The sequence below is a fragment of the Malus domestica genome, chromosome 12, assembly GCF_042453785.1.
Source record: "Malus domestica chromosome 12, GDT2T_hap1".
Taxonomy (NCBI): domain Eukaryota; kingdom Viridiplantae; phylum Streptophyta; class Magnoliopsida; order Rosales; family Rosaceae; genus Malus; species Malus domestica.
In genome coordinates, this window is record NC_091672.1 from 30269241 (window position 1) to 30290518 (window position 21278).

Genomic DNA, 21278 nt, shown 5'->3' on the forward strand with positions numbered 1-21278 from the left:
TTGGTAGGAAGCTACCGATTCTTACCCAGTACTCTCGGGAAAATACTGCCGACTTTAAATTGAGAGAATCAGTAGTTTCATACCGATCCTCCCATTCTTCCTTCCATAACGCTAAATTTGGTGACGGTGTGGTTTCGACGCCTTTGGTTACCAAAGAAGACAAGACTCCATATTTTGTAAGCCCACAGGGGATTAGTGTGCCTTTTAGTTCTTCAGGCAATGTTTCAAAAGGCAACATGTTCATGGACACTGGCACGCCTCCAACCCTAATTCGCAAGATTTTTATGATTGTTTGGTGGCGGAAGTAAGAGGAGTCAGATTCCGATGACCCCAATTGGAATTGATCCATGTTTGGGAACTCAGCTTTGCTCCAAGGGCAAGAATAATCTGAAAGGGCCAATACTGATTGTGCACTTTTGAGGGTGCTGATGTGAAGTTTAACACCAATACAAGCATCCATTCCACCAAAAGATTATGTGATTCGTGTAGGAAGCACTTTAAGTGTTTTGTCAGGGTTCACTTACATTTTTATTAAAAATAGATTTAAAAAACATTTTCATTAAAAGCACTTTCAACCATTTTAAAATTTCTTTCGAAATGAGCCGAGATTTTTTACTTTGCAATGCAAAGTGTCCCTTGGGATCATGGTATTAATGGAAACTTTGCTCAGTCCAATTTCTTGATTGTTTATGACCTAGAGAAAAATGGTGGCATTTTTTAAGCCAACTGACTTCCTTAAGATTAACATAGAAGTTACATTACATAACAATAAAGGTTCTTTGGACCATGATTGTTATCAGTCTTGTATTTCACGTTTTGTTTAGTTTTCTTAAATTTTTAAGTTGGGCGTAGTCAAGGAGAAATTCTTGGATTTGGTCCCTTGTGCCACGTCAGTGGTCCATCCCTTCTCAAAAAAGAGGGAAATCCTCGTATTTGGTAACACCCAACCCTACACATTTCACCCACCTCTTCAAGTCTACCGCCCTATACAGGCATCTGCACACAAGAATCTCTCGTACTAATACGAGCCCTGCAAAAGAGAACTGGGATACGAGCCAACATGTGCTAACAGGCCCTACAAATTTAGGACTGCACCAAGGCTTGTTGCTCCCTTTTGGCACGGCAAAATCTCAAAGTGTATAACCAGTGATACAAACACCATGATATCACCGTCAACGTTGAAAATTATTGGTGTTAATAACATTCATATTATGACAGGATATCCATATAACTTCCACGAAATACACTATATAATTACCGAACTAACTAACAAAAACTACATAAATAATCACAAAGCAAGAATTCCTTTGCACAAACGAGGGACGTACTCAGATTGTATAGCAGCAGCAACTAATCTCCAAGCAGTGACACAATCTAGATGGGGGCCGCACAAGTCGTCCTAAAGTGGCCGGTTTGATTGCACCGACTACAATGCACCACTCGCTTCACACGGCCACGGTCTTCTGCTCGGACACGCTTCTTTCTCGGCCGTCCTGGTGGGCGGAGGGACTTAGGTGGATTGATTAGAACATCAACAATCATGCTCCCATTTGGATCTCCCTCGGATAACTCCTTCCAGAGGGACTTGTCTGGAATAGGATGTATTGTTTGTGAGTATGTCTTCCGATAGGTGGTGACTGTGAAGCAGCTCTCTGTAAATCGGTTGACTTGCTGCCTGCACGATTTAAGTGCTGCAACGGCATGTGCACATGGCAAACCATAAAGCTGCCAGGCCCGACAAAGGCAGCAACGGTTTCGAATGTCCACTATGTTCGTCCCTTCATGGGATATAACTTCAAATTCAGCCTCATTAGCACGAAGGACCTGATAAGTGCGTGCACGCTCTTCAGCGTCCAAAACACGTCTCTCTGCACTGGGCACAAGAATCGATGTCCACTGCATACTGATCTCTCGACGCTCATTGAACCAAGTCATCAGCTGCCTTCTGACGTATTCCATCATCTGAATGATTGGAAGCCCCGACGCCTCCAATATCCAAGCATTTAGAGATTCAACTACGTTAGCTGTCAAATGCCCAAATCTTGTTCCCTCAAAATAAGCAGTAGCCCACAAGCGAGGTGGAATTCGCCGAATCCAATATGCAGCATCTTGTGATATCTCTTCAATCTCCAAAATTTTTGCTTCAAATTCTATAACAGTGAGAACTTGAGCAGCCTCCCATAAAAGATTAACAAGCATTGTATTGTTAAACTCTTTGCGGAAGCTATCACTCAAGTGACGCATGCAAAATCCATGAAAAGCAGTGGGAAAGTTTGCTTCAACTCCATCTACAATGCCCTTCTGCCTGTCTGACAAAATTGTAAGCCTAGGCATATTTTCTGTATTAATCTCAAGCAGATTATGAAGTTCAGAAAGAAACCACATCCAGTTATCATCATTCTCCTCATCAACAACCCCAAATGCCAGAGGAAAGAGAGCACCATCACCATCAAAACCGGTCGCAAGAAGCAAAGTTCCCAGATACTTACTTTTCAAATATGTCCTATCAAGTCCAAGGAGGGGCCGACAAGCATTCAGGAAACCATAAATTGATGCCTGATATGATATGAAGAGGCGTTGGAAGCTGTTATCATCCACGCATGCATAGACGGATGCAATACTCCCTGGGTTTGTCCGTTTAAGCTGTTCACAATATTGTGGAAGCAAGCGATACCCTTCTTCAAAGGAACCACGCATTGCAGCCATGATACGCTCCTTGCCTCGCCAAGCTTGCTTGTATGATAAGGTGATACCATGAACTCGGTGAATCTCCTCCAGTATCTCCTTTGGCTTGTAATTAGGGTTCTCTCTAAGCCGTTGCTCCACAGAATTTGCAACCCATTGAACTGAGGCTTGCTGATGGCCAAGATGAGAAATTCCTCCACATGTATGATTATCAATGATGGTCCTGATTGTGAAAGTTGGAACTCCAGGAAGCTTTGCAGCATGAATACGCCATGGGCATCCCTCAGTGGCACATTTGGCAGTGAAGCGAGTCTTGTCAGATTTAATAGTCTGCATTTCAAAGTGTAAAGCAATAGCAGTATCCCTTAGTGCCCTCCGGCAGCTCTTGACATCAGGGAACTCTTGCCCCACTGACAATTCATAATTGGGATTTACATGCGCCATACGGGCCTGAATCACAGGACTGGGGCTGAGTGCAAAATCAGATTCCTGGATACTCAAACCATGGGCAGATTCTATCCCCATTTCATTATTTTGAACCATAGACAGTTCCATATTTTCATCAAGTTCTTGGCCCTCTGAGACGGCCAGTTCATTGTTCTCTAAGACCATATTATGGTTCTGAGTAGGAAGAGCCATTTCATGGTCATCATGATTAGGTTTCTGATCCACACCTAACTCGTTATCATGCCCATAGCTGTGACCATCATCCCCTTCTTGGTCATGGCTCTGTCCTAAACCCAATTCATGATCAGCGTGCCCTAAACCCACGTCATGGTCATGGGCCTGTCCCAAACCCAAATGATGCTCACTAGACTGTCCCAATTGAAAATCATGATTTTGCCCAAGTCCTATGTTATGATTGTGGCCCAGTACTTGCTGATTCTGCCCAAGCGCTAAATTGTGACTTTGCCCAAGCATCAAATCGTGGTTAGCCATCAAAGAAGTCAAACCCGCTGTATTAGGTATAACAAAGACAGCAATAGCTCCACAGTCCCCCAAAGAAACAACCAATTTATAGTTGGAAGCACTGCCTTTCAAACTGTACTAAAGCATGTCTACAAATCAATATAACTACGGTCAGTAAAGATTCACATGCCTCTATCACATCAAGCATCAACTCTGAATCTGCACACATCTCCATACACAAGAAAATAATACAATAAATATGGAAAATATGAAAAACACACTTAGCAAGACAAACAGTCAGCAATTTCAACACATTCTTTCACTTCTCAAATCTGCATGCCTCCAAAGCAAGTAACAGCTACAAACAAATGCCTAAACCGTGATCAGAAGCAATGCAATTGAAAAGACAAAGAAAGTAGAAGAAATTTATACGTTGGTGCACCAATTTGTCATAATAATACCATAAAATATATATACACACAACCCAAGCCAGATTCATGAACACAACATACCAGACTGAACAACCCACCTTTCAGATGCTTATACCAAATTTACATCAAACCAAAAATTGCCACGACATTTTACCCCGACACATTTAAAACATACAACCGTGGCTATTGGAGATCTAAACCAGTCAGACAAACCAAGTATCTCCTCTGCTTCTGCTGAGAACAGTATAAAAACAAATGAAATCGAAAAGTCTAACTAAGCCTTTCACATTCTAGATCTCTTACAGCACAAGCGTCACTCGGGTATCTCACCTATGCCCTGGACATTATATAAACCAAGCTTGCATTCTTCAAACCGAAACATAAATAATCAAAAAATCTATAATTGAACTCCCCTCCCCCTTGCTTTGAAACATTTTCCCAGCCACAGAGTCAACATATTTATCTCATTCACAAATCACAGAACAGTAACTCTTACTTCATACAAGAACAGTAACCACAGAATCAACATATTTATCTCATTCACAAATCATCATGGACAGTGAGGCCAAAGCAATAATCTTTCAACCAGACCAATCGTTAATCCCAAATTAACAGCAAAACAAGCTAATTTAACACAAAATAACACTACCATTAAAATGCCACTCAAGAAATAAACGATCATATTCATTAAACTTTCAAATATTAATCAACTTTCGAAAAATTGAAATAAACTCCAAACAACACAGACCCATCAAAGAAAACCCACAAAATAAAAGCTCTCAACAGTGTAAATCAAGCAAAAAGGTACCTGAAATTATCCAAACCCTAGCTCCAGCCAATTAAATTCACAAGCTCATCTTCAAAATCGATCAAATCGATCAAATCAACAAAAAGACGAACTGGGTTTTACTCAAAACACCAAGAATCGAAATCCCGAAGCTGCAGAAGGCGGATCGAGCTCGAAAGTCGAGGTCTTGGAATTGCAGGAAGAAGAGAAACAGAGGTTGCAGAAGAAAAAAGGGGCAAAAAACAACGACAATTTGAAAAGACGGAGTGGAAGGAAATTGGCGGGTAAATTGTGGAGAAAATCGTGAAGGGCAAGAAGGAGAGGAAGAGAGATTGGGAATTACAGGGGCAGAAGAGGCAGTGTATGTTTAGGGTTGAGAAGGGAAATACAGGTATGAGGGCTTTGAGAAAAAAAGGGGGTATTTAGGTCAAAGAAATTGGGAATGGTTTTTTCGAATTCCTGTTTTGCCCTACTTGGTTTAGATTGGCTTTGCCTTACCCGGAATGGCAAAAGGAACACACAAAAGAAAAATAAAGAGCTCGTCTGAATGTAATTTGAAAATGATTGAAAGTGTTTTTAGAAAAAATCTTTTTAGGTTTTAAAGGCATTTAAAGTGCTTTCTACAAAAAGCATCAGTTATGTGATTCCTTCAGAAAGCACTTTAAGTGCTTTTTTAGGTTTACTTGCATTTTTACTAAGGATTTGTTCTAAAAACATTTTCACTAAAAGAGTTTTCAATCATTTTGAAAGTATATCCAAATGAGCTCTTTGTAATTGTGGCCTAATGGATGGACTCATGATACAAATTTGCAGTAAGAACACGTACTCAATATAAACACCTAAATACGTCGTTGATATGATCTATCGAATCACATGTATGGCCTGATAATTTGTGCATGTGTCGCACCATTCACTACTGGTATTCCTCTTTACTTGTAAGTAAGAGGTTTTATATTCGAATCTTGTGGATGTCGAATTCGGTACCAAATTAGGTTGCATGTTGTGTGGCTTAGCCGACTACCCCTCCCCTTAGTGTAAAATATAACTTTTTTCAGGCGGTGAAATAAATCGGCACACTCATTTTTACCTTTCAGACACTTTTTTAGTTTTGACCGTCGAGTCGAATAAACTAACCATGATCAAAAGATAGAAATTGATAAATAAAAAAAATATGTAGCAGATAAAAATAAGTATGTGAATAGCACTACTCTTTTTTTCCGTCTCAAATCAAATTGGTCTTTAAACTTCTTAAAAAATTGGAGCATTGATCTTTGTATTTTGATAAGTTCGAAGAATATAAATGTCAAATGGTTTGTAATAATGTCATTGTAGGCGAGAATACATCACTAGAAACATGAGTATTTTTCCAAGATGCAGCTTCTCTCTTAATCTTATTTACGTTTGTAATGATTATGTAGGGCATTTCTAATCCTTCCTATGGTTTTGGGATGCATTCCGATATCACCTTTTCTGCGTACAATAGTTTCACTATAATTTGGCATTTTCATTTGCACGCTAAATCCTCCCTTGAAACCATTTGAATTTGCATTTTGTACGTTTTAAACAAACATTTATAAATGAACCCTGAAATTGTTTTGGATTATAAAAGTGTTTTCTCGAGAAATTTTAGATATTTATTAAAATTTTCAACATGTTTCTTATAGCTAAACAGTTTGTGAACAAAAATGTTTCTTTAAAGAACAATTCCCAACAAGTATTAACAAAACTATTTCGTACCAAAAAAATAACACTCAAATTCTTCCTTCAAAATCCCTTAAAAGCTAAAACATAAAAGAGAAAATTGTAATAGTTATCCATCAACTTTAACCCAATTAGAGTAATAGTCCCTCATCTATGATCATTTTCGTCGACTCCATCAGGACTTTTGTAAAAAAATGAGTCATGTTTGAAAAATCATTTATGCAACTGTTGACCCTAAAAACTACCAAACCTACGTGGTGCGCAGGCCGAGTAATTAGTAAGTTAACTACGTCATTCGATTGTATGCGGGGCGTGCCAACTCGTCAGCCGAGCTCGGCCGAGGAGTAAAATTTGTTAATGTTGCGTTGGGTGCGCTGCTGACTTCTTGATCTTGCGATTGTGGCCAAGGAAGGAACATGTCTTGGCCTTCGGGTTCTAGAGCCTGAAGACAAGGCTGCTAACTTAGCGAAGTTCAATATCAAATTCAGCTTTCAATGTGCCGAATGTAGTAACTCGTAACACCTCACTTCGCCGAGAATGCTGATGAGATGACCTCAACCAATAAAGATTCAGAAATCTTTCTCGATCGAGACTTGGATAGGTAATCAACCGTCCTCGCCGCAGTGCTGTTGATGCTAACGGAAGATGCTGCGAGATCGGCTGATTCTACGGTGACAGAGCTATCTATGCCGACTTAAGATATCACCGGTTGCTTTCACAGTGCTGTTGATGCCAACGGAAGATGTGTCAGCGAAAAGAGAAAATAAAAATCTCAGTTGTTGAGAGAGTTTGCGCATGGCAGTTGTGTGTTGAATTGGAGATCCTTAAACGTTGTCTGCGACTTTGTATTTATAAGTATCATCCTCATCCTGACAGCTCGCGTTGTAAAGCTGCCGCCAACATCAAAGTCCTCCTTCATAACAATCTCATGCAAAATAAAAAGATTGTTATCACTTACCAACACGAAACCATCTTGTGCTAATTAATAGCATATTAGCATATACCAATTAGTGCTAATAAGCATCTTGACTTGAAATAATGATATGCATGCATGGCTCCACCAAATCCAATCACACGTGGCTATCCATCTCCAATTTAACATCTTCATCTTCATGCAAGCATAATTCGTCGGGCGCCGTCCAAAAGCATATACCATTTAGAATCCTTCACGCATTCTGGCGTGGATCAGACCCAACTGCATGCAATTACCCAACCTGATTAAAAATCCCCACCATTATCTCAATATTTTACGCAAGTAAATCCTGATCCAAACGTTTAATGGCCTCCACGTGCTGGAACCGTGCAATCACACAAAAAATATTCAACTTGATCACATCTCCCATTTATCCATGTCGCCTTATCCTTGGATTTCGATAAGTATCACTTTTCCGTGTTGATCAGGATGCGAACCAAATGTACAGTCCTTGTACAATGCAACTTCTTTTATTTATTTGACTCTTCGAGCTGCAACTATAAGATAATTACCAATTTAATATATTCCTAACATAATGGTAATATCAAATATGGCCTCTTTGATCGAATGACTCAAAGTATACAGGCCGAGTTCGTGCAAAATTACAGCCTCTTAATATTCAGAATCATCCGACCATATAGAATTCTGCTCATTCAACGGTCTCTATCACTCGGACCAATGGTGTAAATTTGGGTCCAAACAACAACTAGGTTAAAGTTGAGGGACTATTGTTCCAATTGGGTTAAGGTTAAGAGACAATTTCTCTCATTAGGTTAAAGTTGATGGATCATTTATACAATTTTTTCATTTAATTTTCAATATTTGTCTCTTGATTCAGCCTCACGTGAGTGGCTCGTAACTCATTGTGACAGAAGTTTTAACGGAGCTGACAAAAAAGACCATAGCTGCACGTTTCAAGGAGTTAAATGACCAATGATCATAAAATTTAAGTTTAGGGATCATACCTACCCATCAAGTGACAGTACGGTACGGGCCCGCTCCTGGCTCTGATACTACACGCCCCCTCAAATGGGACCTAATTAATGGGTCACACGTGGGAGATCCACACATCGATAACCACTTGGAGCCAATGAAACTCACCCTATACGCGGGACCAAGGAACCCACCATCATCGCGCAAGGCTAAGGGGACCCAACCATCAAGTGGCAGTACGGTACGAGCATGCTCCTCACCATTATCGCGCGGGGCTAAGGGGACCCACTTGTCACATCCCGGTTCGGGACGGATCACTTCTCAGGCCCACTCCACCACCGTAGCACGATATTGTCCGTTTTGGGTCCCCACCACGCCTCACGGTTTTGTTTCTGGGAACTCACACGAGAACTTCCCAATGGATCACCCATCCTGAGAGTGCTCTCGCGCGCTACTTGCTTAACTTCGGAGTTCCTACGAAACCCGAAGCCAATGAGCTCCCAAAAAGCATCGTGCTAGGTAGGGATGAGAATATACATTTAAGGATCACTCCCCCTGAACGATGTGGAATGTTACAATCCATCCCCCTTAAGGGCCCGATGTTCTCGTCGGCACACCACGGCCAGAGTTAGGCTCTGATACCATTTGTCACATCCTGGCCCGGGACGAATCACTTCCCGGGCCCGCTCCACCACCGTAGCACGATATTGTCCCCTTTAGGCCCCGACCACGCCCTCACGGTTTTGATTCTGGGAACTCACGAGCAACTTCCCAATGGGTCACTTATCCTGGGAGTGCTCTGGCCTCCTTCCTGCTTAACTTCGGAGTTCCTACAGAACCCGAAACCAGTGAACTCCCAAAAGGCCTCGTGCTAGGTAGGGATGAGAATATACATTTAAGGATCACTCCCCTGGGCGATGTGGGATGTTACACCTACCCATCAAGTGGTAGTATGGTACAGGCCCGCTCATGGCTCTGATACCATGTAGAATTATCAGAGAGACGGATCATATAGCTCACTTCCAATAATACCGATATTGTCTCCAACTTGGTAATTACTAAGTGCACAATCCGTCAGGTGTGAGGTTTTATCACAAAAAACTTCCGTATTAATTGGAGTGGAATTAGGTTATTTAAACTCTTCTTTTGTCATTGATAAGGTGGATGGAACATTTCAACAGTACAAAGTTTCAATCCGTGGCCTCAATTCTTGCTACAATTCTGGTTTTCCAATTTACTGATTTTATCCCCTCCAATTTTTCTCTGACAATGCTACTCTTATTACATTTTTTATACAACATATGTTGATGGATCCATCTCTATTTAAAAACTGATACAAATATAATTAAAAAAAAAAAGAACTTTAATGTAATAAGAGTAGCGTTGCTCATCTTCTCTAATCCACGTTTTCTTCTCTTTTAAGAAATTTTTTTTTTCCTGGGAATCTTTGCTGTTCGTATTTTTTTTTGGTGGGAAAATCCTCGCTGTTGATCCAACAGCCCATCCAATCTTTTTTTTTTCTTTTTATAGTGGGCACTTTCGGTACCGTGTCGTTTTCTGCTTTATGTGCAGCCGACTTTTTGGCGTCTGTCAGCCGACTTTTGAATTCTAACAATGTGGGACGGCAACGTGCGTCGTATGTTGTTGTAAAGCTTCAATCTTTCGGTTGGCCTTTCGTTGCTGTCTGTCTCTCGGAAACTCTCTCACGAAACCCATTTACTCGTTTGTTGGTTTTGTTTTTGTCATTAGTTCTGAAAAATTCACTCATTCCACTTCTTTCTTTGGTTCCACCACATGAACAGGTCAGTTTCTAATTTCGTAGTTATCTGATCCCATTTGCTACATTGATATGTTGTCGTTATTTGATCCTCATGTCGTAAATATTTAATCTTTATATTATTTGATTTTGATCAGACTAATTGCGATTTGATTTCTGATCATTTTAGTCAACTTTTCGAATTGTAAATGATATGATCTGAAATTTTTGTTGCTGATTGAATTGGGTTTCGGTTAAATAATCTTGTTTCTGTTGTGTAAAGTCAAGTCTGCTTAATTAGATTGAATCAGGCCATTAAACCTTCTGATGGGGTATTGGTGTTTCAAGTGTTGAAATTTAATTTCTAAATTTTTTTGTTTTTTTGTTTTATTTCTTAGAATCTTTGCTTTTGGTAAAATTGTATCTGCAATTTTGGATATTGGTTGTTTCAGATTTTTTTGTTTGATCTTCTGGGATTAATTGGTTACTGTCTGTTGATATGAATTTGTGCTTTTTAAGGCGTTGACCCTCAAAAGTTTCTGGTTTTGATGGAAATTTAAGCTTTGGATTATGTGGGGTTTGATCCTGTTAAGAAATAAGATTTGGGGTCATTAGCATTGGTTTAATCTGCATTTGATCGATTCTTTCGCTGTCTGGTTTTCGATGAGAAAGGGGGTTTTCTGTGAGAAATGAGGTTGTGTTTCATAGAGGAATGTTTTGTCTATGCATGTCACTTACTTGCCTTTTCTGTTTTCGGGTTAAGATGTTTCCTTTTCAGAACTATTTTCGATCAATGTAAATTTAGGGATCATTTTGTTATGTTTAGATTGTTCTGTGGTGCTCTCTCAGCTAACGGAAGTTGTAATGCAGGCCTAGATTCCGGTGTTAAGTTAGCTGTTTCGTTGATTGTTCTGAATCTCCCTTATCTTCCTTGTCTGCTGCGAGAAACGTTACTGAATTTCACCTTGGATTACTGATTCACATTTGAAGGACTGGAGTGTTTCCTCTTCGAGCACATGGCTGCCTCGGGGACTTCATCTGCATTGTCGCGGAAAGCCCCCCAGGATTGGTCTAAAGCTTTGGTATACGCTTTTTTTGAATGGCTGCTAATTTTTGTGCTGTTTGTTGACGCCATATTCTCATACATAATTACGAAGTTTGCTTATTACTGTGGATTGCGAGCGCCTTGCCTGCTGTGTTCAAGAATTGATCATGTTTTGGGCAAGGAAAAACGTGGTTATTATTGGGACCTGTTCTGCGGCAATCATAAGTCAGAGATTTCTTCGTTAGTTCTTTGCCGCGCTCACAATAAGCTTGTAGATGTTCATGGAATGTGTGAGAGTTGCCTCTTCTCATTTGCAACAATTAATAGATCCAATGCTGAGACATACAGATTACTGGTGGGTAAGTTGGGGGATGATCCTAAATTTGATTTCGATCAGGATCCATTACTTGGGGGTCATAATCCTTGCTCTTCGAGCAGAACATTTTGTTCTTGTTGCAATCAGCCGTGGATTTCTCAGGGGGATTCTCAAAAGTTGATTCAGAAAAAGATTTTAGAATCTGAGGCTGAACTTGATGTGCCCGCCTCTCATGTTATTGAACGTAATCATAAAGAACTGAGGAAACAAGATGAACCATCTATGTCAGTGAGAACCACTCATATTCGAGACAGCGGGCTACACCCTTTATCTCATGTTGGATATACCGAGCTCAAGGTTAATTCTGATACTGAATCGGAAGTTCATTATTCTGACGATGATGATGATGGGAGTGCTTTGATTCATGAAAGCCACGATCGCAAGAAAGATTTATCTGCTCAATATGTTGAGCCTCGCGTTATTACTCCAGCTCCGAGAGATCCAACATCTGTTCCTGAGCCTCCAGTTTTGGTGTCAGAGGTACAAGTTGATCTTATGTCCCACGGTAGTACATCTGTGGCATCTACTGTAGCTATTTCCCATGGACTGGAGGAACTTAACTGGCAACAAGTTGAGAGCAAGGCTGATGGCCCTGCGTCAACTGGACCCGTTGTTGACAATCCACCTCCATCATCAAGTGCAATAAAACCCCCAATTGAAGTATCAAAACAAAGAAGTGAGTTTGAACTTTTTTCAATTTCCTATTGTCTTGATTTCACTAATTTTATCCTCTCTGAATTCAACATATTATTGCTTCTTGTATGACATGCTTCTGCATTAAGCTCCCATTGTTTACTGCAGTAAATTAACTTCACAATCATCATTCTTGTCTGTGGTGGTTTCTCTCAGTTGACGTTACTGGAACTTGTGAAATTGATCAAACATCTGTGGTGGAATCTGGGGAATTGTACAAGGGAGAAGTCGGGCCACTTACAACATCTGAAACAGGTGTGGAAACAAACCCCGTTTCAAGCAATGCTGATGAGCAAGTAACCAATGTTCTAGATCTTGGTGATGCTTATAAGCTTGTTGTTGTTAGTAAAGGAAAGCATTTGTCTGGTGGGGTTGCAGAAAAATGGATTGGGAAGGACTCTTCAAAAGTTAGTGAAGATTTGAAGGTCTTGCTGTCACAATTATCTGCTAATCGAGGGCTTGAGCAATCAACAAGCACAATGAGTCCGAGATTGTCTGCAAATAGTGGAAGAGTAATGAGTCCGAGATTGTCTGCAAATAGTGGTGATTTGAAAGCTTCCGATATTTCCAATTCTTTTGGAATGCAGATACTTAACAAGAGGATCTCACTTGAAAGAAATGAGTCTGGGCTGTCTCTGGACGGGAGCATTGTCAGTGAAATTGAGGGTGAGAGTATGTTTGATCGATTAAAGCGGCAGGTTGAGCATGATAAGAAAATTATGAGCGCTTTGTATAAGGAGTTGGAGGAAGAAAGAAATGCTTCTGCAATTGCTTCAGATCAAGCAATGGCCATGATTACGAGATTGCAAGAGGAGAAAGCAGCGCTCCATATGGAAGCACTCCAGCAGCTAAGAATGATAGAAGAGCAAGCCGAGTATGATAACGAAGCGCTGCAAAAGACAGAAGACCTTCTTGTCGAGAAAGAGAAGGAGATACAAGATCTAGAAGAGGAGCTGGAATTGTATAGGAATAAGTATCCCAATGAATCGATGCTCGCTAATATAGCAGAGACAACTGGTGATATCCAGGCAAGGGATATTGGGATTGATCATTCCGAATCAAGCAACATGGAACACAGTTCAAGTGTACATAAACACGTGGATAATGGAAAGCCTCGTACACACAGCAAAGTTGAAGGAGCCGCGACTACTTTTGGTGATGAGGACGGTGGTAGTGTAAAAACTTCACTTTTGGATTTCGAAGATGAGAAGAAACAAATCTTACAATATCTAGAGATTTTAGAGAAGTCACTTTCTTTGTTCTCTACCAATGGGATAAACTCGGATTCGTCCAAAGGTGATTGTTCTGAAAATGGAGGCTCCCAAGAAGCTGTTGCAAAACGAGAGAATGACCTGCCAGTGCAACATGAAGTGTCTGTATCATCGTCGGGACATACTGATTCACTTGAAAACCCTCTGTCAAACGGCAAGGGACAGTGTGAAATTCATAGCAGCGAGCCAAACTCTGCAGATCTCTGTCAAGTGATAGATTTAGCTTCTCTCCGGGTCCTGAGTTCCAATGTGCTTAAGAGGTTGAAGACACTCGAGGCAGACCGAGAGTTTCTTGAACACACGATTAAGTCGCTTAGATACGGTGAGGAGGGACTGACGTTCATTCAAGATATAGCTTCTTACCTGGGGGAATTACGAAAAATCGGGATAAGAAGTGATCAAACATCAGCTTGAGTCTGCAACGCCATAACAAAAGGTGATTTCCTTATTCAAACATCATAGTGCTCGTTTAGTGCTTTTAAAATGATTGAAAGCGCTTTTAAAGAATATGTTTTTGGGTTCCAAAAACACTTGAAGGAAGTACTTCGAGTGCCTTTTCAGGATTCACCTGCATTTTTACGGATTGGTTTCAAAAACATTTTCATCAAAAACGCTTTTAGCTATTTTAAAAGCACGTCCTAGTCTTGCCAGCGTATCTTATATCTCTTCCGAGTACATAGCTAGGTCTGTCAACAGCTGTTTCGTTTCAATTTACAGACTCACGAGAAACATAATGCATGGATAACACAAGTATTGCAGTTATGTTCGTGTCGAATAAATTTAGAAAGTTTTTCCCTTTTCCCTAATATGTACATTGTTCTATGTCAGGTGGCGAGTAGTAGTTTTCACTCTTCTCTGTTTTGTCTAGTCTTTGGAGTGAATAAATCAAAGAACAATCGAGGGACAAAAGAAACGGGAGGAGCACAAATTGAGAAAACGGGAGTTTGAAAATCACTACCCTCGAAGATTTGGCGTAGCAGGTGTACAGTAATATAGCTTTTTTTTCCCTCCACAGTCGACAAAAAGAATATGATAGGAGTTGAGTCCCTCCCTTATACTATACAGTTGGTCGTTTTTCTCCCTTCCACCACCTTTTGTGGATAGATTTTTCTGTGTGCCGGAAATAATTTGGTGCACCAAGTATACTAATACAATTAGTTGGAAATTTAAAAAAAATATATATATATTTTTTCACACTTGGTTTACTAGACATGTTCCCCGGCACACTAAAACATTTCTCATGTTTTGGGTCTGACATATTTCACATTTTACCTTGGAAATATGTAGATTTGGTGAGCTTTTCATTTTAAATTTTATTATTTTTACTAATTAGAGTTTGAGCGGGTTTGTTTTATTTTTCTTTGTTTTGTTTTTTGGTTTTTAATTTTTTTCACCTTTTTTTTTGGTTTTATATGGAGTGGATGAGTGATTTAAATGTAAAACGGGTGATTCTAGTGTGTAAAACTGTGAAGTATCAATAAAAAGATTGATGTCATTTCGTTTTGTGCAATTTCATAGTTTATTTTTTTTCATATTCATCTTCATCTTCATATAGAGAGCGGGGCGAGTCTTGATGCAATAGTAAAGTTACTCTTTTGTGACCAAAAGTTTATGGTTCAAGCCTTGAAAATAGTCTCTTTGTACAACAAGAGTAAAAGTGTGTATAATAGATGTTCATCCTGCGACTCTCGCAAAGTTAGGAGCCTTGTTGGCTTCAGGTCACACTTTTATTCATCTTCATATAAAATTTTCATTTCTAGTCTATTCGGAGTCAATAGAAGTCAACCTAAATTGACAAAATTCACATCGAGAATCAATTAAATTCTTTTTTTTTTTTTAATAAACACTAAAAGGGTGAGGAATTAAATTCTTTGAATATGGATAATGCTTGGCTGTATTAGAAAACGGGACTTTGTATGTATAGGCCCTTCAGCTTTTAAAATATATAAACAACTACGTCATATAATTTATAAAATATAATTTAAATCAACAATCTCCTATCATTATTCTTTCGGTCATTTGATTTACAAAATATAATTTTAAATTGATTGTTACATTATCTTTCGAGTAAAAGTCATAAAGCTCGTTTATTAATCCGTAATCAGATTGAGGGGAATTGAATTGAAAAGAAATTGAATTGAAGAAGAATTGGAAATAAGTAGAATCAGAATCAGATTTCTATTGAAATTGTTTACTTAAATTGTCTAAAATCGAAATCGAAATAAAAATGACATTGATGTATTAAAATCGTTTACTAATTTACATGAATCGAAATTGTTAAAATCGTCTACTATCCCATCTCTATCTTTCCCATATTTTCATTTTCTATCGTGACCCAATCCATCTTCCCCACCCTTTAACCCATCACCGCCGCCGCCTTTCCTGTAACCACCAGCCACCTCCCATGTCACAACCAGCCGGCTCCCCTTGATTTTGGTCGTCGCCAACCGACGTAAGATCAAAACTGAAATCCAAAATCTCCTATCTTCTTCCCTTTTGATTTTGGTCATGAAATCTGTATAATCTTTCTTTGACAGGGACAAGTAGAGATAGAGGTAGAAGGAGAGAAGGGTAGTTTACTCCCTCTAAAATGCTTCAGCAGAGCTCTAGCTGCTGTGACTCCCTCTTCGCGTCGCCGGATTTCGAGTTCAGGCCGTGTTTGGCCTCGCCGAAAACCAAAACCGCATTCTCCTGCTCCATGGAAAAGCACAAGCTGCTTCTCACTTCTGCTTCTTCTTCTCTCTCGCTCAAGCAGCAGTTCCAAACGAAGCGCAATCCAGTCCTCGCCTGCCGAGCGTCACGTGACCCTCAACTGACTTCTGGGTAAATGGTCGTTTCCCGGAATTCGTTTCAAGTTATGTAAAGCAACGATTTTTAAGTAAAGTGGAAGAGAGTTCGAATATATGTGTAGAATTTGCATATTTGTTGTGCAGGAGAGATGATGCAGCCGTTCATGGAGTTGCTGATGTGATTGTTGGTGTTCTTGGAGGAGGCCAACTGGGTCGGATGCTCTGCCAAGCAGCTTCGCAAATGGCGATTAAAGTGATGGTACTGGACCCACAAGAGAACTGCCCAGCTAGTGAGATTGCCCATCATCATATGGTTGGAAGCTTCGATGATAGCGCAACGGTCCAGGAATTCGCGAAGAGGTGAAGATTTTATGTTCTTGTAATCCAATTTTATGTTTTGCTGTTTTGTGTAGTTGGAAATATTATGTATGGAGGGTAATCGTAATAGTGGTAGTTAGGTGTGGAGTGCTGACTGTGGAAATTGAGCATGTGGATGTGGAGACTTTGGAGAAGCTTGAGCAGCAAGGAGTGGATTGCCAACCCAAAGCCTCTACGATCAGAATAATTCAGGTTTGTGTATTCCTTTCGAGATTGCTTTTTATTTTTTATTACCCCGTCAATGCATGTGAAAGTTAGTATGTTACAAACATTCATCCATTTGGACAGATTGTTTTATGTATTTCATTCGTCCCAAGGAACATTCACATTTTAGGCATAAAATTTTACCCTTGTATTGATGTGTTGCGACATTCCATGTATCACTGCATTGTTCTTTTGTAGTGTGTTAAGCATTGGCTCGTGTTTTGAATGTAACAGGATAAGTATCTCCAAAAGGTTCATTTTTCAAAGCATGATATTCCCCTTCCTGAATTCATGCAGGTTTGTTACTCATTTCTCCATCTGATTGAAGTATTAGCATAAGTGATATTTGTAAATTTGCTTTCTATTAGAGAGCGCAAGATTATATATTATTTACTGTAAAATGTGGCTAAGGCAGATAGATGATCTTGAAGGTGCCAAGAGAGCAGGGGACCTCTTTGGCTATCCTCTTATGATAAAAAGTAAAAGGTTAGCTTACGATGGACGTGGAAATGCTGTTGCTAAGAGTGAGGATGAGCTTTCATCTGCTGTGACTGGTAATATGTTCATCAAAACGGATTGTGATTGATGTTGATTCAACTAGTAAAGGCTATGCGGTTTTTATAGTTCGAAATTTGTTGCAGCTCTTGGAGGGTTTGATCGTGGTTTGTATGTTGAGAAATGGGCCCCATTTGTAAAGGTTGGTCTCTAGATGTTACTAATGAGCATTGTTTGATGATTTACATTACCACATATTAATCCCCAACAAAACACAAATGATTCTGAGTGAGTTCATAAGAAAGAAACTTCCCTTACATTTTTGGCAATGTAACTGTAGGAGCTGGCTGTTATTGTCGCAAGAGGAAGAGACAATTCTATCGCGTGCTACCCTGTTGTTGAAACAATACACAAGTAAGCTGCAGATTGAGTTTTGAATTGTCTGTCACCAGCCAATCTTTGATCTTAATTTGCTCATATCTGTTTATTTAGGCGATAATATCCACATAAAGCCAGATGAGTTCATGCATGTTTGGGGATCATTTCTGCAGGGAAAACATTTGTCACATTGTAAAGGCACCTGCTAACATGTCATGGAAGATCAGAAAGCTGGCCACTGATATTGCAACCAGAGCTGTTCGTTCATTAGAAGGTGCTGGTGTCTTTGCAGTTGAGTTGTTCTTAACAAAGGATGATCAGGTAACAATTCTACCTCTTTTAACAACTTTTTGTTATGGTTATTTATTCGTGATCAATTGGTTGACGTATTTTAGTTCTCTTTTAAAAGTCTGCTGCATTTAACTAAGTTAAGAATGTACTTACTTCTTGTCAGATTTTGCTAAATGAAGTAGCTCCTAGACCTCACAATAGTGGTCATCACACAATAGAGTCTTGCTACACTTCACAGTATGAACAGCATTTGAGGGCTGTTGTTGGTCTTCCACTTGGTGATCCATCGATGAAAACTCCAGCTGCGATTATGTACAATTTACTTGGTGAAGATGAGGTCAGATTCAATTCATTACTGTGGTGATCACCATCTGTCAGCATTTATCTTCTGATTTTAGTTCTAAAAAAAGTATAGTTTTCACTATGCTCGTGGAAGATAAATCACTTAATCAAATGCTCGTGGCTGTCATGCCTCCTTTATGTTTTCAGGGGGAATCTGGTTTCCTTCTAGCTCAGCAGCTGATTGGAAGGGCATTGCGTATTCCAGGGGCCACTGTTCATTGGTATGATAAGCCAGGTTAGATTCTGCTTATGTTCATATTACAACGTCTTGCTTATTTCTGAGTCATACTCATACTCAAGAATCACCTATTTTTATGATATGGCAGAAATGCGGAAGCAGCGGAAGATGGGTCATATCACCATTGTTGGACCTTCCCTGGGCAATGTAGAAAAGCTTCTAGAGTCGATGCTAAATGAAGAAAGATTCGATTGTCAGTCTGCAGGTAGTTGTAGTAGGGTGGTTTCACATGATTATTCTGAGGTTGCAGGTCCTATGTCGTTATATGGTTATACGTATTAACCTTAGCTGGCTTCATTATTACATGTACTAGTAAATTTCATAAATTACTAATCATTGTTGTGGAAAATTTACTGTAAAATTGGAAGAGTGCAAGGGGAATGAAAATGGTTGAATTTTGTTAATAAGTCTGGGGAAAGAAAGGCAAGTCAACCATGCTATCAACAATATTAACCTTTTATATCTTGTGGTGATTCCCTTCCTTTCCTTGTGCCTGTAGCTGCACCCCTTCATAAACCAAACTGCATAGGATCCATTTTCATTTCATTGTACTTTAATGGTCTTAGCAATTTTTTAATCAGAATAAACTTTTTTTATCTTCAAATCACCTTCATTTTGCTTTTTAACAAATGCAGTCACACCGCGTGTTGGTATCGTAATGGGCTCTGATTCAGATCTTCCTATTATGAAAGATGCTGCAAAGATTTTGAATATGTTTGGAGTACCTAATGAGGTTTGCTTTTCACATGTTACTGTTCACTGTCAATTGATCACCCGTTAGTTGTGAGCTATGCCTTTTATTACTATATGATGTTAATGTGATATAATTTCCAGGTGAGAATAGTTTCAGCACATCGAACTCCTGAATTGATGTATTCTTATGCCTTGTCTGCTCGGGAGAGAGGCATTCAGGTCATCATTGCTGGTGCTGGTGGGGCAGCTCACTTGCCAGGCGAGTCATATAAACTATGCTTCAAACAAATTCGTCTGGTGCAGTATACATTATATGGGGTTAACTGAACTGCCGCTTGAGTTTTGCAGGCATGGTAGCTGCCCTCACTCCTTTGCCCGTTATTGGTGTCCCTGTGCGCGCTTCTACATTGGATGGAATCGATTCTCTTTTATCCATTGTGCAGGTACATATTATTTCAGATTGTTCTGCTTTTTTCCCTATAAACTTATGCTTTGTTCCATTTTTCTTTTCATTGCTGCAATTTTCTATACTGTTTGACAAGAATAGTATGTGGGTTTGGTTCTATTGTTGGTACTAGTGAGTTTTTATGACTTGTCAGGAAAGTTATTTTGTATCTGTGTACATTATGCAGATGCCGAGAGGGGTCCCAGTTGCAACAGTAGCTGTAAACAATGCCACCAATGCTGGTTTGCTGGCAGTTCGGATATTGGGTGTTTGTGATGCTGATCTAGTATCAAGGTAGGGTTCTTTCACTTGATTACGTCTTGGTTTAAATTTTTTGTATTCGGTTGCCTGCATTTTCTAACGAGGTAATTGAACTCGAGTGCAGAATGACCCAATATCAAGAAGACACACGGGACGAAGTTTTGACAAAGGCAGAGAAACTACAGAGAGATGGTTGGGAGTCTTATTTGAATCCTTGAAGTCGGAGAAACTACAAATATCTGTTGAATTTTTGCAGTTTCACTTTCTCTTGAAGTCGGAGTTTCCTGAATATGCTATTAAACATAGTATCTAGTTGAATTCCAACAAAGAGATGTGCAAAAGAATATCTGACAGCTTATTTAGTCGCAGAAAAATGAACAGAAGGATGTTTTTGAAAAAATGTGGAATGATTTTGCTTACGAACATCAGTTGACATTGTTCGGATTGAGGTCAAATCGGGAAAGAAGTACGAGGAAAAGACGACTCCGGCAGGGGGCAGATGAAGCCTTCTATTTATGTTTGTAACAGTATAAGATTTGTGTATCTTCTAATTTTGATCAGTCTTCATCTTGTGACGAAAAGGGATGGTTTTGTATTTCTTGTAACTTCCATTTTGATTTTTGAAGTAGTTTGGGTGCGTTTTCCTTTAATTTACATTTGGAATTTAAAAAAAAAAAATTGTCTTATGAACTTAAAAACTTTTTCAATTTGACATATGAAATAAAATTTTAAGTGATTTGTTATATTAACTTTTTGAAATCATTAATTTGTTATCTTATTTTAATTCCGTTAAGTTTTCCATTCAAAATAGGTCATGACTTCTGTTTAGTGTTATTTTGGGTACTTTGGCACCTATTACTCCGTTAATAAGTTCATGATTAATTTGTCATATCACTCTAATGAAAGCTTAACTTCGTTAAGTTCTTCCTAGAAACTGTAGAATTTGAAGGAAATCAATTGAAAATGTTGTTAACTTTAAGCAATATTTTCTCATTACGTAGTACCTTTGATTTTGGACATGATCAAGCAATGGATTAATATTTTTGATAGGGTAGCAATGAGATTGTCTATGTTTTTTTTTATGGACATGATTAACCACGTTGAATTCTCAAATCTTGCAATTAGTGAGTCTAATGTACTTTTTAAGTAGTTTATCATAAGTTTTTTAACCGAACAAGACATGTTTTAACTAACCAAAATTTAA

At 39.2% G+C, this 21278-nt stretch overlaps 3 protein-coding genes across 7 annotated transcripts; 2 read left to right on the forward strand and 1 right to left on the reverse strand.

Moving 5' to 3' along the window:
- Window positions 1–1166: 1166 nt before the first annotated feature.
- LOC103451044 (uncharacterized) lies at window positions 1167–5273 on the reverse strand. Of its 2 annotated transcripts, none has more exons than XM_008390469.4 (2): window positions 4834–5273; window positions 1167–3743 (listed from the first exon to the last, which is right to left on the reverse strand). In XM_008390469.4, exon 2 carries the CDS (start codon window positions 3622–3624, stop codon window positions 1375–1377), a length of 2250 nt encoding a protein of 749 aa, XP_008388691.2. In that variant the 5' UTR covers window positions 3625–3743; window positions 4834–5273; the 3' UTR covers window positions 1167–1374. The 2 variants fall into 2 exon arrangements, with proteins under 2 accessions (XP_008388691.2, XP_008388692.2); XM_008390470.4 differs by having other exon boundaries at window positions 1167–3813; window positions 4834–5170.
- Window positions 5274–9817: 4544 nt separating this feature from the next.
- LOC103451045 (myosin-binding protein 1-like) lies at window positions 9818–15070 on the forward strand. Of its 2 annotated transcripts, none has more exons than XM_029090149.2 (4): window positions 9818–10221; window positions 11046–12272; window positions 12446–13996; window positions 14389–15070. In XM_029090149.2, the coding sequence occupies exons 2-3, from the start codon at window positions 11192–11194 to the stop codon at window positions 13972–13974; spliced, it is 2610 nt and encodes an 869-aa protein (XP_028945982.1). In that variant the 5' UTR covers window positions 9818–10221; window positions 11046–11191; the 3' UTR covers window positions 13975–13996; window positions 14389–15070. The 2 variants fall into 2 exon arrangements, with proteins under 2 accessions (XP_028945982.1, XP_070665597.1); XM_070809496.1 differs by having other exon boundaries at window positions 9974–10221; window positions 14278–15070.
- Window positions 15071–15831: 761 nt separating this feature from the next.
- LOC103451046 (phosphoribosylaminoimidazole carboxylase, chloroplastic-like) lies at window positions 15832–20724 on the forward strand. Of its 3 annotated transcripts, none has more exons than XM_029090151.2 (17): window positions 15832–16012; window positions 16098–16383; window positions 16494–16709; window positions 16808–16919; window positions 17166–17228; window positions 17347–17485; window positions 17573–17628; window positions 17767–17840; window positions 17978–18125; window positions 18259–18432; window positions 18585–18672; window positions 18764–18880; window positions 19311–19408; window positions 19510–19627; window positions 19717–19811; window positions 20001–20107; window positions 20199–20724. In XM_029090151.2, the coding sequence occupies exons 2-17, from the start codon at window positions 16151–16153 to the stop codon at window positions 20290–20292; spliced, it is 1932 nt and encodes a 643-aa protein (XP_028945984.1). In that variant the 5' UTR covers window positions 15832–16012; window positions 16098–16150; the 3' UTR covers window positions 20293–20724. The 3 variants fall into 3 exon arrangements, with proteins under 3 accessions (XP_028945984.1, XP_008388695.2, XP_017192064.2); XM_008390473.3 differs by having other exon boundaries at window positions 15873–16012; window positions 17363–17485; XM_017336575.3 differs by lacking the exons at window positions 15832–16012; window positions 16098–16383; window positions 16494–16709; ... (1 more) ...; window positions 17166–17228; window positions 17347–17485 and having other exon boundaries at window positions 17919–18125.
- The last annotated feature ends 554 nt before the right edge of the window (window positions 20725–21278 follow it).

Bases quoted from the DNA above. Each gene is read 5' to 3' on its own strand.
- LOC103451044 (XM_008390469.4), bottom strand. From the start codon at position 3,624: ATGGCTAACCACGATTTGATGCTTGGGCAAAGTCACAATTTAGCGCTT.
- LOC103451045 (XM_029090149.2), top strand. From the start codon at position 11,192: ATGGCTGCCTCGGGGACTTCATCTGCATTGTCGCGGAAAGCCCCCCAG. The intron at 12,273-12,445 runs GTGAGTTTGAAC...GGTTTCTCTCAG, and splicing joins TGAAGTATCAAAACAAAGAA to TTGACGTTACTGGAACTTGT.
- LOC103451046 (XM_029090151.2), top strand. From the start codon at position 16,151: ATGCTTCAGCAGAGCTCTAGCTGCTGTGACTCCCTCTTCGCGTCGCCG. The intron at 17,229-17,346 runs GTTTGTTACTCA...TGGCTAAGGCAG, and splicing joins CCCTTCCTGAATTCATGCAG to ATAGATGATCTTGAAGGTGC. The intron at 17,629-17,766 runs GTTGGTCTCTAG...ATGTAACTGTAG, and splicing joins AATGGGCCCCATTTGTAAAG to GAGCTGGCTGTTATTGTCGC.